Source organism: Canis lupus, chromosome 18 (genome assembly GCF_003254725.2).
Source record: "Canis lupus dingo isolate Sandy chromosome 18, ASM325472v2, whole genome shotgun sequence".
NCBI lineage: Eukaryota > Metazoa > Chordata > Mammalia > Carnivora > Canidae > Canis > Canis lupus.
In genome coordinates, this window is record NC_064260.1 from 28,286,230 (window position 1) to 28,302,516 (window position 16,287).

The 16,287-nt window shown below is 38.2% G+C and overlaps 2 protein-coding genes across 8 annotated transcripts in view; both read left to right on the forward strand.

Annotated features, from left to right (window-relative positions):
* The window catches only part of LRRC4C (leucine rich repeat containing 4C), a 1,155,306-nt gene that overhangs the window by 661,746 nt on the left and 477,273 nt on the right, over positions 1 to 16,287 (forward strand). For all 7 annotated transcript variants that reach the window (XR_007403558.1, XM_049096568.1, XM_049096569.1 and 4 more), the window contains one exon: positions 12,696 to 12,840. The gene's annotated coding sequence lies outside the window, so the exon portion shown is untranslated. The remainder of the gene's footprint in view (positions 1 to 12,695; positions 12,841 to 16,287) is intronic.
* Positions 14,683 to 14,865, forward strand: LOC125752929 (ubiquitin-like protein 5). Its single transcript, XM_049096571.1, has one exon. It carries the CDS (start codon positions 14,683 to 14,685, stop codon positions 14,863 to 14,865), a length of 183 nt encoding a protein of 60 aa, XP_048952528.1.

Consider the following 16,287-nt stretch of genomic DNA (forward strand, 5'->3'; position numbering starts at 1 on the left):
CAGAGGGCACCAGGAATCAAATGCGCAACACAATTCTTGATAGGTACGCACTCTGCTTCAGTTCGTGCCCAGCCCCGATGAAAGCCAATCAGGAGCTCCCTGACCTAATCACAACCACCTAGAGAAGTCACGTTTGTCATTAGCGATGCTACGTGCGTATCATATTTGTTGCTATGAATGACGATTACTCTAAGATCTTATGTTTGCGAGGTTTTACACACTCCTGTTTCCTCATGTGATCATTAAGATGACCTTGTTTCAAATTGAACACCAATAAAAAATAAATTTATGTATAAAAAATAAGATGACCTTGTGAAGCATGTAAAGCAGACACTGAAATCCCTCTCTTATTTCCTTAACATTTTTATTTAAATGCACGTCAGCAGGTGCTTTCCAGACCACAAGCAGGCCCTTGCTTAGTGCAGCTAGTGAAGCCTGCTCTTGGGCCAAGGTTTCTTGACTTTGGTGCCACTGATGTTTTGTGCTGTGAAGTATGTCCTCCTCTGCATTCAAGGATCTTCAGCAAAATCCTTGGCCTCAACTCACTAGATACCTACAGAACTGCCCACCACACGCCCATCACAATGACTAAAATTATTTCTAGGAACTGCCTAGCGTCCCCTGCTGATGCCCACTGGTGTAGGCAAGTGCCTTCACTTTACCAATGAGGAATCTAAACCCCAAAGAGTGAACTTTAATTGCCCAGTTAGCTAAATTCAAGAGAGACGAAGGCCTAGAACACAGGTTTCTGCTATTTCTAATCCAGGGCTCTTTTTAGATTTTGAACTAGGGGGGGAGGGAGCTCAGAATTTACCAGAATGATACCATCATCCTCTACTTTGACTGGAGTAGCTGTAGGCAAAAGTATCTAGAACAAAAGGCTTTTGTTCATTTTCTTATTTCTACCTCTATGAAGAAGGTGCTATAACCTCTACCACATCACAGCCGTGAAAACTTTGGAGTTCTGGGCCAGCTGGGTTGCAAGGTTTAATCTCTTCTGTTTAATTGGTTCCTTATGGAAACACTTGGAAATCATCGTGGTTCTTTCGGCGTGAACCTATAAATTAAGTCTTCCTGCAAATGAACTTAACCCATATGTATCTGCCCGGTGTGCATTGACCTCTGTAACCTTCTGTGTCGTCTCTTGTAAAAAGCTGTCCGTGCATTCCCCTCCCCTGAGCTCCCTCTGGAGATGAGGGGGGGGGGTGGGTTTCCATGTGGACGTAACATCCATCCCGTGGCTATTGCAACTGGAGCGCTCAGTCATCTCTCATACTCTCCTATTCTTGACTGACTTCCCCTCTTGGATCGTGATACGTTTCAACATTTGATGCCTAATTCTTGCATTCTTAACTCAGGAGATGTTTTGGGAATGAATGGATCAATGGATAAGTGATGAAAAGCACCCAGATGGGGTGTTACATGCAACGGATGAAAAACTGAACTCTACCTCTGAAACTAATAGATACGCTATAGGTTAATCAATTGAATATAAATAATATATATATATATATTTTTTTGTTTAAAGCAGCCAGATGACTACCAGGAAGATCATTATAAAAGGAAAAATGTGTTTTTTTTTTTTTCATATTCTCTAGAAGTTTACTGTGTTCCTTACCTAATCTTGACTTCTCAGGCAACGTTAACAGGAAAGTTTGAAACATTCCTATCAAATCAACTACTTTTGCAAATGTCCTGGGCAGGTGTTGAGTCCCATCCTAAATGCAATGGAAGCAGGTCTGTGTGATACCATCTAAACTTAGCAGTATCTCATTTTACCTTTTGCTCTGAGCTTTAAAAGCCTGATCCTGGGGTAATGAATTTGTAATGCAGCTCGGGAAAAACTGTTGCTGAATAACTGACAAAAGTAATTACAATTCCTTTAATAAACCCCATTCTCTCCATTGCCAGGCATTATTATGGAGCAATAATGATTACAATATTCTCAGGAAAAAAAAATCTGTAAAGCAGGACTATGCTTATTTAAATATTGTTTATCCAGGTATTTATTATAATAAGATAATGATCTTACTGTGAATTAGCTATCAAGTGAGATGTTCTGGCTGTTTGTAAAGTTTAATTCTATACTAAAAAATAATCTTGGGATGTAGTCACTGTAACAGCTAATGAATAAATATGAAGCTTATTTTCAAGCCATTCACACATTAGGAAATTTAGGTTTTAGCCCTCATTATTTTATCACATTCAATATAAAATTATAGACAGGCTTTGTCTCGATAAGTGAAATAATTTGCATGCATCAATCACAGCAAGAAAGACAAGGTTTAACATTCCTCATAGATTAATACTGATGTGTAATTTGAGTTTTAGCTTGAAAGGGCGAAGAGGTATTTCTTCAGTACAATTAGCATAGATCTCATTGCTTGAATGGCAATGTGTATTAATCAAACAGTATTTATTAAGCAATAATATTTACTTAGCACCGAGCTGAATGTTGGAAGATAAGAACCTGTAAATAATTTTAAAATATGATCACGACCATCAGAAATACAGCATACTCTTATTGAAAAGACGATATATAGGCATAATGTGTTAACTGATATTTTTATTTGAACTTGAACATTGCTTGAGTCTAAGAGTTAGAATTCAAGAAGGGCTCTGGTGCAGTGGCTGAGGAGCTCTGGACTGAATACCAGCTCCCTCTTTACCAGGGATGGACATGCCAGCTAAGACATATTATTACATGCAGGCTCTAGCCCAGTGGTTCTCAAACTGCTGCCTATCAGAGTTACGTTAGGTAGATTTAAAAAACCCCAAAGCCCAGGCATCAGGACTCTTTAAAAAAAAACAAAAAAAAAAAACAAAAAAAAACTTAGGTTTCAGTGTGATTTCAGGGAGCACCCCTGGTTGTGAATGATTAACCTAGTTGGCTAGTTCTCCGACTTTAACCTGAATGTCTGTCACTTGTCTTCTTCATTATGGAAAGTGCAGGTTCTCATCCAGGAGGCTGGATGTGGGAGCTGGAATTCTGTGTTTCCCACTGGCTGGGGGGCGGGGGGGGGGTGGTGTTTGCAGAGGGAGATTACCGGTGCCCAGGCCACACGCTCTGTGGGAAAGTGCTAGCCCACTACTTTGTTATCTTTAAACAGTGATACCTCTTGGAGGGTTTATATAAAGGCTAGGCATCAGGCACCGTGCAAATCAAATGGCGCAGGTACCTTCTAACATCGGTGGTTATCATATTGATTTCAACTCAACTTCCCCCAAACTATTCACATCACTAAGGAGAGTCCTCTGTTTCTAGGATGCATATATCTGATTAAAAAAACAAAACAAAACAAAACAAAACAAAAATTTTTAAATTCCTTTTTTTTTTTCCCTAAGTAGGCAAAGTCTAGTTATTGTTATGAGACCTGAAGCTTATGCAACCCCTACAGCCCATCCTCATTTTTCCTTGGCTCCATAGTGGAATCACATGGAAGGATTTTACAACACTTCCAATGCTTGGGCCGCCCCCAGACAGGTTAATCAGTGTCTCTAGTGGTGGTGGGATGGGGGTGTGGTTCACTGCAAGAGTATTGTTGAGCAACACAGCTCACCTAATTTTCTGCATTCCATTTACTTGACCTTTTATTCAATTAGCATGCCTTGAGCTTCTAAGACATGCCAGCATTGTCCTGGATGGTTGGGCGGATACAAAGAGTGATAAAAAGCAAAGTATTAAGATCTTGGTACCAATAATCGCTTTACTGTCTTTACAATAAATCTGTGGGGTAGATATTGTCGTTATTACATCATATGATGACCCAGTTCTCTAGGAAGTTAGAATATATCATAAGATAGAATAAAGAAGGCTGTAAAAAGAGTTGCGGGACATAGATGTAGTTTTATTTTTGGAATGTGTTCTTCACAATTCCTCACCTTGGATTTTTTTTTTTTTATGACTATTGGGTTAATCAACTCAAGTATTGTCTAAAATCCTAAGGTCGAGGACCACATTTTATGGTTATTTTTTACCCTAGGGCCTAGCACAAGATTGAAAACAAAGTGTGGGGCAGCCCGGGTGGCTCAGTGGTTTAGCACTGCCTTTGGCCCAGGGCATGATCCTGGGGTCCCGGGATCGAGTCCCACATCGGGCTCCCTGCATGGAGCCTGCTTCTCCCTCTGCCTGTGTCTCCACCTCTCTCTCTTTCTGGGTCTCTCATGAATAAATAAATAAAATCTTTAAACAAAAAAAAAAAAAAAAAAAAAGAAAGTGTGTTTTCTCTTTGTTTTTCTTTCTCTCTGTGAAGATAGATATATGTACATACATACACACATACATATATGTACACAATTTTATATATTTAGACTTTTATTTTAGTTTTTTTTTTCCCAATATTCTCTGCACTCCTTAATCTGGGTATGTATGCCCCTCATCAGTTGTGGGGAAATGTATTCATTCACTCTTTATATGTTACTCCCCGAACCCTCCCTACAGCCCAATTTATAAACTCCTTTGAGGCATATGTTGGTTCTTCTCATTGCAAATTCTGAGTTTCTTAACTTTTCTTCTAGTATGTTTCATGCATTTACCTTTTGGGGATGGATTGTAAATTACTTCATCAGTGGCATCTTTACTTCATGAGCATTACTTTCCGTGGCATCTAATTAAAAATATAATGCGTCATTAAGGATTTCTTTCTTTTTTTTTAATTTCTAGGTTTTTTTTTTTAATCCTAGTAGTTCTGTTTGGTTATTTTTCAACTTTTCCTGTTCCAAGTATCTGATTCCTTTTTATGTTTTTATTAAATTATTTTATGTCTGTAAGATTTACAATAGTCTTTATTCAGTTATTTCCTCAGTTTTAAAATATTTTTGTTTTTATTCCACCTGTGTACTATGTCTGCTAAATATTCATTCATGATGAGAATACTGTATAAGTGTTTTTGAAATACTGAGCTTATTTCTACTGTATCTATGGAGATCATTCCAGTGTGGTTTTGCCAATGCTTATAATAAGAGCTGTATCAGCAATATCATTAGACTTGGCAAAGATTTATGCTAATTTTGCATTGTAAGGCCAATGATACATTTAAACTCACTATACAGAACATCAAGACTAATAATTCAGCAGAGTCTCTTCTTGCCTCTCCCAAATTTCTGTTATGACATGTTTTCTTACTGGTTTTCTGTACTACAGGTAGATCTTTCTTCTTTCTTTCTTTCTTTCTTTCTTTCTTTCTTTCTTTCTTTCTTTCTTTCTTTCTTTCTTTCTTTTCTTTCTCCTTTCTTTCTTTCTTTCTTTCTTTCTTTCTTTCTTTCTTTCTTTCTTTCTTTCTTTCTTTCTTTCTTTCTTTCTTTTTTTTTGAATTCAGAGTGAAGCCCTTGTGGGTTGCAGCTGCATGCAGAGTCCCAAAACTGTCCCATGCAGAACCAAAACTTTTCTACTTTTTATTTTTATTTATTTTTTTTTAATTTTTATTTATTTATTTATGATAGTCACAGAGAGAGAGAGAGAGAGAGGCAGAGACACAGGCAGAGGGAGAAGCAGGCTCCATGCACCGGGAGCCTGATGTGGGATTCGATCCCGGGTCTCCAGGATCGCGCCCTGGGCCAAAGGCAGGCGCCAAACCGCTGCGCCACCCAGGGATCCCTACTTTTTATATATAAGCCTCAATACACATCTGCTTACTTTCTTTACCTCAAAACCTCTATACTTATCTGGAACAGCTGTAACATTACTACACATAAATTATTTCTCTGTGATTAATTTATTTTTTGTTTTATGGTATCTGAGAATTTTTTTTTCTTGTGTCAATTATTCATTTTCAAATGACAGTATTTTATCCAGCTTTCCCAAATATTTGTAGTAGAATTTTCAAATGTTTTTCAGCCATTTTGCCAAATATAAAGCCATCTCTGTTAAGTAATTAGTATAACCTTTACAAATAATACTGTAAAGTGTTTTAGGCAATAGTCCTTGTTTTCTATACTTAAAAAAAAAACAAAAAAAAAACAAAACATGAAACCAAGAGGCACAACAAAACAACGTAATAAAAAGAATCTTTAAATAATAGGACTGTTCTTTCAATATTTTGATGGCACATGTGTGTTGGGGGAGGGGTGTAGAATGCAAAGGTAATGCCCAGTCTACCTATACCTTTGTTATCCAGTGCTTTCTAGCACAAGGACAGTTTTGCCCTAATTTTACCCCATTGCATCAGCTTTTGATTCTTTCCTGCATGGGAGTAGCATGAGACAATGGGAAGAAGAGGAAGAACATGGCTAGAATGGGCTTCCTTGAATTATCTTTCTATATGTCACCTATATTGCTATGTTCTTGGCCAGTGTCGTTTTTCACGTTGAGTTCAGCCGTCCTCTATTTCCCAAATTTCACACAATTCCATCAGTTTTCTTCACTCTTACATAGTATTCTAAACCTTTAGATGCAAAGAACAGCCAATAAACCAGCTAGTTCCCCATTCAGTTTAGAATATCTGAAATATTTGTTGATCACTCAATTATCAGAAGATAGATTGGTGACTTTATCAGCAGTTAGTCATGAAGGAGTATATAAACCAGGATACCGTTAGGTAAAAGATGTTACATGATGGGTAACTATTCCTTAATGCCTATGCTATTGGTGTGAGGCACCTCACAAGAACCACATTTGACAAAAACTTATGAGGTAATGTTTCCATGGAAGATATTCATTCACTTATCCGTTTAGTAAGTATTTATTCAGTAATTTAGTCTGTGTCCAGTGATGCCATATGGAGGTGCTTTTAGGCTCAATTTTCAATTTTGTTTATCCTTTCCCTATTCTTTGAGCTAGATGATTAGGTTACTCTAAAACTTATACAAAATCCCATGCAAATAAGTCTTTACAGCCTGCCATTCTGCGTGACTGCAAGTCCAAATGGAATGAGAAGCACTGTATTACATGTGCCCTTCACTGTGTAAGTTATTGGGTTACAGTGAAGCAAAACAGGTAGGGCCCTTTTACAAGAAGAGTCTCATATACTGAGGCAGATAGTTATCAGAGGGATCATTAATAACATTTGTGACTTATTTGTTTTCTTTTCTTTTGAAAGTATACACCCCCAGGGCTTATATCCAACCTGCATTTATGTTCTCTTGACTGATTGTTTTGAATGATGTCGATTCTGATGGGACCGGTGTCTATTTTGATTTGTCAGCGCTCATGCTCTGCTGGCTATTAAATGATTTCATTATCTCCTCTGGTAGACTGCTCTGAGAGCTCAGGGAGGCATCACTTGAGGTTTCCAGCAGTTGTTTCTTGTCTACCCCTCCTTATTCAACAGAAGAATGTGGACGATTTTCCGTAGATATGTATTTCAGTGCCTAGATTGTATTAGACCTATGGGGTCCAGTACTGTGGCCACAAGGCCCTTGTGGCTATTGAATGCTTGAAATGCAGCTTCTTCAAATTAAGATGTGCTGCAAGTGTAAACTGCATATTTTATTTTTATTTATTTTTTTTACTATTTTCAAAGACTCTAGAATTTAACATATCTCATTAATTATTTTATATTGACTGAATGCTAAAATGATACTATTCTAGGTATGTTGGGTTAAGTAAGATATATAGCTAAAATGGATTACAACTATTTTTTTTACCCTTTTCCAATGTGGCTATAAGAAATTTTAAAATTACACATGTGCCTTATATCACGTCTATTTCAAAGTATGGTTTTAGAATTTAGATTTAATAAAAAGCAATTATATATAAATGCCCCCATTTTTGTAGCTTACCAAATGAGGTCTGGTAATAGGAAATGAGTTACCCAAGGACACAGAATGGAACAGTATTGGAATTACGCTTGTGTTCCATACTTAACACTGCCTTTAAAGTTAGCCCTTACGGTCTTCAAAGGAAACATATTAGTATAAAAATTGTTTTGAAGATATGAAACCCTATCTCTTGAACATTGATCATAAAATGTTTTATATGAAAGAACACTGGAATTGTACATGTTTTTCTGCTTCTTACTATTTTCTCTTACCCTAGGTTTCAGGAAATAGAACTAGCTAGCTAACAAAAACCCTTTTTGATTTCTTATGAAAAAGCAAAATTTGGATACTTAATAATTGTATAGTTATTGAGTTGTATAATTGAAAGGAACCAGATAGTCAAATAACCAAAACTGCAGATAACCTCAAATTCAGTTGTTTTGGGAAGATGAGAGGAGAGCGTTTTCTTTCATGATTATTTGTTATATATTTATAATTTAAATGAAATTGTATATTCTAGGCCCATATTCATTCACCACTAAGTCCGTGGACTATAGGCATGATCAGTGCTAATTAATATACAATTTATGAAAAATAGTAGAATATGATACGTAAATAATACTGTTGGCATACTTTGTTTATAATATACTTATTTGAATGAAGTGAGATAGAATATATATATTTAAAACCTTTTAAAATTGTTGTGGAGTTCATAGATGAGAAGGAAATAATCCTTCAGAAACACCTCAGAAGGTTATTTACATTTGCAAAGTACCATGTGAGGAATTGTACTCATCTGGGATTAGCCAAACCTCCCTCACCCCTCAAGACAATGATTTGTATCTCATGATGTGATTTTTTTTGTTCCCCCATAAAGAAAGGTACACACTGGCGGTACTCTTTACATCTGCTCTGGCAGCTCCATGATGACATCAGAGACCAGGCTACTTCCAACTCCATTTCGCTATTCCTGGGTTGTGGGCCTTATCTTCATGATGTAAAATAAGAGGTGAAACTCCAGATATCAAGGCTGTGCCTCAGAAAACTGTCTGGTCAAAGCATAAAGAAGTGTGTCAGTGCTTCCTTTAAAGAGATGTTTTTTGAAATCCCAAAAGACAACTTCATTTATAGCTCATGGACCTGAACTCAGTCATGTGGACACATTTCCATGCACAAAGGCTGGAAAACGTGTGTTCCTACCCCCAACTCTCCCTTAACTGAGCAACAAAATACTTCTAAAGTTTGCTGGTTTTGTTATTAAAGGATATGAGAAAATAGATTCTGGGGCCAGCCACAAATAGACCATACTATGATTATGGTCTACACATTTGCTTCCCAGGTATTTATGCCTACCCTTCCTCCTTAAACCTCAAAAATTTATCTGTTTACTGAATTCACACATCATCATAGAAATCTGAGTGATGGGCAGTCCTTTCCTATAGGTTCAGATACATATTATGTGATCTGAAGACCGATATATTAAACATGTCAGTTATTGGATGTTAAAAGTAAAGAAGGTAGAACACTAAAACTCTCTTTTCAGAAAGGGAGAGAATTGTAACTCGAGGGTAATCATGGGTGGATCACAACCATCAAATCTGCTGGACAGAAATAATGAAAGCTCTTTGTTCTGGTTCTGGCTCCAGAAGGTCTTCATTATCCATTAATTTCCATATCCATATTTTAGGGGAAGAATTAGAAAATAAACCCTTCTTCAGGAGCTATACCTTTTGGTATGAGATTGAGAAAACAGAAAATGTTTTTAGGATTATGTCATAGGCTTGATATTATTTTGGTAATCCCCCCCAAATGTGTTAATTATCTGTACCATCAGCTCATAGCCCATCCTGTGTATGATAAATCAATCATACCCAACAATTTTCTGTAAGGTGTATTCAGCCAAAATTGGTCAAGATCATCAGAGTCTGGAAACCATGTGAAACTGGTGGCAAATTGAATGAATGTAGCCAAGAGAAAGGTTGAGAAGAGGCCTGATCATCATCTTGTAATGCTGATATGCTGTCATGCAGCAAAGGGGACTATTTATTTTGTGTTACCTCAGAAGGGAAAGCAATACCTAGTAGAAGTAAATTACAAGAAGGCAGGTATTGATGAAATTTGGAAGAAACAAAACAGAATAAAACAAAATGAACACTCTTTCCAATAGTTGGAGCTGCCCCACATCTGGAAGTCTCCCTCCGGAGGTTCCCTCATTAGTTTTTGGGACTCCTTGGAAGGAATTTCTAGTGAGGAAAGTTAAATTAGAGAATTTCCAGGGATCCATCCTATTCTACTTTCCATGTTTCTATGATTCTGTGAAACCAAAGACAAAAACTGGACAAGTTAATTCAGAAGAGGCATGAAGCAACTACTGAAACATATCAAACTGTCTCACAACCTGCCATAAAAGATTTATGCTATTCCCCTAAGAGCAGGCAAAAGATGAAGACGGTTCAATCTTCCATCTTCCAGTTGGCCCATTTGATCGACTGGAATCCCTGACACAAGTTTTTGTGGTCATTTGACCCACTTTGAATTCCTGACACGAGGGAGTTGTCATAAAACAAAAGGTCTCTATAAGTTACATTTTGTTCTCTAGGAAACACCTTCTGTTTCATGGGAAATGTGTTCATTTCTTGGTAAGTGTGTTTAGTGAGTCATGGGATTTGTCTTTGTGAGAATGGGGAGGGCAATTGTTTTCAGTGACCTCTAAATCCATGTGACTATATTTTAAAGTTGTCTTTTTCTATTGCTTTGACTGTTCACATGAACAGTGTTTGACTTTTCTGTCTGCACTTGTCTTCAAGTTCAGAGATGTGGACCGAGTTCTTTAGTAAGGGTATATTGCTATAGAAATTTTTAGGTGAGGGGCACCTGGGCGGCTGAGTCAGTTAAGCATCTGCCTTCAGCTCAGGTCATGATCTCGGGGTCCTGGATTTGAGCCCCAGGTCAGGCTCCCTGCTCAATGGGGAGTCAGCTTCCCCCTCTTCCTCTGCCCTTCCCCCAATTCACATGCTCTCTTGCTCTCTTTCTCTCACAGAAATCTGGAAAAAAATAGAAATTTAAGGTGAAAAAATTACATTTTTCAACAAGGTATATGGAACATTCAAAAAGTGCATGAATATATCGAAGCAAGGAGAAAAGCATTTGCCTATTCAGTAATTATTCACTGAGTTATTACATACCTACTTTGTGTCAGATGCTGAACTTGGCATGAAAGACAATGTGGTGATCAAGTCAGACACAGCCTGTCTTTGAGGTACATGCAGCCCATCAGCTGGGGAGTAACATAAATTGTGAAACTGTTAAAATAGGGGAAGACATTGGCTCTATGGAGGTTGCAGACAGGGAAACTAATGTAGACCTAGTAAATCAGAAATTGATGATATATTGGCTCAGAAGTGTGAGTGACGAGAGAGAAGAGTGAGAAACTGGGTGTAGCCGGTTTCCCAAATACTCTACTGTATTTGTCCTAACTTAACACAGTGACCAGGGCAGAACTTTTCTGGGGAAACCCAAAAGTCCTATATTTTTAAAGACTTTAAGGAAAAACCAACAAGCACATTATAAAAACATAATTGGGTACAATAAGTGGTTATTTCAAATGAGAGAAATCATCACAAGCAAATTCTGAAATTTTAGAAATTTAGAATCTTTTCTTCTGAATTCTTTTGTAGGCCGTTTTCCAGAAATGCTTATGTAGATATGCTTCTGTAAGCAACCTGGCTTTCCCTCCCCACCCCGAATACTCTAGGACTGGCAGGCTGCTGTGCAAGGGTGGGGGTGGGGGGATCTTGTAGCTTCATTAAATACAAAGTAAACCCACCTTACCAGCCACTCTAGTTTAGAAGCAACAGAAGATAGCAGGCTTGTTTTGCATGTTATGACTTTTGGAAATTTACTGTGAATTTTGGTAAAAATCATAACTCAGTTACTCAAGTGATTTTGATGCACTAGCGTTTGGATTCTTGTTCTGGCATGATTAGCTGTGTAAGGTTAGGCACGTGAATTATACTCATTGAGCCTCAGTTTTATCATCTACGAAACAGATAATAGTGATACCCATCATTTAGAATTAAGTGGGTAAAAATCAAATAACTATCATAATCACCATCATCTTTGTCTTTTTAAATACTTGTAGCACTGAAGTTCATGGAGAACAAGATTTGCAAATACTAAGCTATAAGTAAGCAAAGATGTACAGAATTAAAAAAAAAAAAAAACTAGTGTTATCATCACCTCTAACTTTAGGTAAACTTCGTAGTTAACAAAGCATTTCCATGTTTACTGTGCCAACTGATCTCACCAGATTCTTCCAGGATGGCTCACACCTGGGATCCTTCAGTGTTTGCTGTCTGCATCTGTTCTGGTTGGACAATGTACTTGACATTCTAGTAGCTGGATATTTTGAATACTACTCTTCAGAATAACATAATTAGGCTTCACTGTTACGCTAATCTTTTGGGTGTGAAGACTGAAACTGAAAAGAACTGACTTGCACAAAGACTCACGGGGAGATGGGTTACCTTGACTAGAAAAGGACTGCCCAGCTCCAACCCTGGTGCTTTTTCCACGATATCAAAACTTAGTAGCTCTTTTGACATTAACCCAACCTTAGATCTTCTTGGAATTAATAATAAAGGCAAACCAGTTAGGTAGAGCTAATTTCACAGATATCCTAAAAGGCAGTACTTACACTTACATTGCTTTCCTTCTAGTAGAGGGATCACCGATGAGCTCGGAGCTGTTGCTGGATTTAAGAGCATTAGAAGTATTGCATTCTGGTTTATGTGACATTTGGGGATGTGCTGGGGCAAAGCTTACAGAGGCCTGGGTGATGACAGAGTTAAAGTACCTGGTAAAGCAAAGAGGGAAGAACCCATCCGCTTGCATTTAAGAAAGCTCTAGTTGATGAACATACAATTAATGCAATGAGTCCGTAACCAGTATTGCTGTCTTGGTCATTATCATTAATTCCTTTCCTTGCAATCTTTCAGCCACTATCTATGATATGCATCAGTGGATTTCAAACTGTGCAGTGAGGAGCTAAAGTGTTTCCTTCAGAGCTCCTTCAATCACTTCAGCGGAGGAAAGAGTTGAAGGGACTGGCACGGTGTCTGGCATCTTTCATAACTGATAGTGGTAGGTGCATATTTATTTCCATTATATGTTGAACTTGTGCTTAAATTGTCCTTTGTAAGAGGGTTGCTTACCTTAGAAGTAAGTTTGGAAACTGCTGTACAGGACACAGGACCAGAATCTAGGTAGAAGACCCACTCCACCACTTTTTAACTCTGATGTTGGGTAAGTTACTTCACAACTCTGAAATTCAGGAAAAACTGATTTGGGGGGAGGGAGAGAGGAAGATTACCTTCTCCCGGGTAGTTGATAAGTCAGTGAAATCATATGTGTGTTGTGGTAGTTTAATCTGTAGGATAAGACATCAGTTTTCTTTATTACTATTAAAATCTCATCTGTGGTACATTTGGTGGCCAGTCAGCACACCTTACTTAATCGGGATATAAAGATTATTGGTAAACAAAGGCAAAAGGCAAAATGTATTGGGTGATTACTCATGAGAGTTGTTACCAGCACCTATATATTTTGAATTTGATCCCAAAATTTTGCCTGATGTTGATTATATAAGAAGGGTATAGGCTCTACCATTATAAATCACTTGGATGACTTGACTCCAAAATAGGCCTTTAGCAGGACAACATATCATGCACAATTCCATTAAATAATATACATAATCAGGTCTTCACCTCTTGCTACTTATGTTTGTTTGTTTTTCTTTTTAGGAGTATGTTTGGGTACAATGCAATATCAAAAAAAAGAAACAATTTGATTTAAAAAGTGGTCACAGGATCTAAATAGACAACCCCCCCCAAAAAAAGAAAATGTACAGGGGACCAAAAGGTACTTGAAGAGTTGCTTGGCATCACTAATTATCAGGGAAATGCAAATAAAAACCACAATGAAGTATCACTTTCCATCTGTAAGAATGGCTACTATAACAAAGACAAGAAATGGTAAATATAGGCCGGGATATGGAGGAAAGGGAACCCTGGTGCACCTTTGGAGGGAATGTAAATTGGTGCAGCCGTTATGGAAAACACTACGGAAGTTTCTCAAAAAATTGAAAATAGAAATACCAGGGACACCAGGGTGGTTCAGTTGGTTAAGTGGCTGACTCCTGATTTCAGCTCAGGTCATGATCTCAGGGTCGGGGATCAAGTCTCACATTGGGCTTCATGCTCAGGGAGGAGTCTGAGGGTTCTCCCCCTCTCCCCTGCTTGTTTATTCTCTCTCCTCTGCTTGCTTATTCTCTCTCTCTCTCTCTCTCTCTCTATCTCTGTCTCTTTATCTCTGTTTCTCCCTCATAAATAAATAAATAAATAAATAAATAAATAAATAAATAATCTTTTTAAAAAACAAACAGAAGTGGACTTGCTGGACCATATTGTATTTCTACATATTTATCAAAAAAAAAAAAAGAAAAGAAAAGAAAAACAATTAAGACACTAATTTGAAAAGCCCTGTGTATCCCTATGTTCATCACAGCACCATTTACAATAGCCAAGAAATGGAAGCAATCTCCCTATCCACGGGTAGGTGGGTAGATAGAGAATATGTGGTATAAGAGTATTAGTCATAAGAAAAATCATGAAGTCTTGCCATTTGCAACAGCATGGATGGACCTAGAGGTTGTTATGCTAAGTGAAAGAAGTCAGAGAAAGACAGATACTGTGGAAGTCCATTTATATATGGAATTTAAAAATGAAACACAAAATAAAACAGACTCATAGATACAGAGAATAAACTGATGGTTGCCACAGGAGGAGGGGCTACGGGAATAGACAAGATAGGGGAATTGGATTAAAAGTCCGTTTCCAGCTCTTAGAGTCCACCTGACCCGGGCTTGGCTCTGGAGTGAGGAGTTTATGCAGGGACACCTGCCAGGTGTTTGGAGCTCCAGACAGGATGATGGGAGCTGCTTGCAACTACCGTCTAGGGAAGAAGGTCCGTGTTAAGTACAACACTGGTGACACCATCAGAGGCCTTAAGCTAATCACCGCCCATCCTGGCACCTGTTTGAACAAGATCATCCTAAAGACTTGGTACACGATTCTTAAGGACCATGTGCCTCCGGGAGACTATCCATGACGAGATGAACCTGGAGCTTTGCTGCCAGGAAAGCAGAAATCCCTCCCTCTCCCTGCCCTCCTCTCCCTTCCTCTCCTCTTCCTCTCCCTCACCTCCACACCGGTATGCATGCTTGTTTTTAAAACTCATGATAATAAAACCCTAGAAGTTGCAAAACAAAACAAAACAAAACCCAAGTGTCCCTGGAGCATTGCCCAGCCATGGCCTGTGAAGAGACCCTGAGAGCCTGGCTAGGTGGACGCCACCCACTCCTTAGAATGCTCAGTACGTTTTGTGGGGTTTTGGAGTAACTTCTTTTTCTTCCCCTGAGGAGATAGTTGCTCTTGGAGAAGGAAATAAACACATCACGTTTTTGGTGATGAAAATGAAGAGCCCTGGAAAAAAAAATATTGTTCTTAGCAACAGTTAAAGCTATCATCAAGGGAATTAAATGTTCTAGTGGCAATGAGAATATGGCACAGTTGGTTGGGTTTATTATAAAAGAAGAGATATCATATCCACTGTTCCCATAATTAGTTCAACTGTAAGAGACCGTATCCTGGGGAGAGATGTTGGATTGTGTATCATCATTAGAAAAGTAAGTTCAGTTAGTAGTGATTCAGATTAAACATACATATTTATAAAATAAAAAATATTTAAAAAAGCACAGGGAAAGGTGAGCCCTCCTTGTCAAAGTGCCAAGTGGCACAGCGCCATCAGGATTTGAAACGTGAGGCCACATCTGAAGTGGTTGAGTTTTGAAGAGTCAAGGATGAGTTGAAAACAATAAAGTGCATTGTTGTTGGGAAGCACGCAAGTGTAATAAATGTCGATCTTTGTTCCCAGGGAAGCTTCAACAGGACGGGGCAATAGGACTTGGGGTAGGCAGGGGTTGACGGATAGTGCTGGAAAGAGAGGAGAGAACAAACTGCAAGGCCACCACGCCTTCTGTTTGAAACATGAGCTGTCTGAGGATTCCCAAACTCATACCTGAAATCTAAAAGCAGGAAAAAAAAAAAAAAGTCTCACAATGTTTTGACTTTGAAGATGAGATTGCAAAATATTTTCTTCCCCCTTTTCAACTTTTTTTGGATTATTGTTGCATTAATAAACGGAAAACTGCTCACACCTTCATCAGGCTGCCTTCTTAAGTCCTGAAAACTCAATCAAGCCCTCTGTGTGATTAATGGAATTTACAAATTTTGCATGGGGATGATTAGAAGAGGAAGAGAGAGGATCTATTCATTCGTTCATTCATTCATTCACTTTCTCAGCAGTATGATAAATCACCTTAAAGGAAATCTGCCAAGAAAGTAGTTTGACCCCATTTGAAAAGAGGGAAGCCCAGAATGAACCATTTATTCAGGATTTATATTTGCCCTTAGAAACTCAACAACCATAAAGCCTTGACTGAGGATCAAAACTGAGGCACGTGCCCTTAAA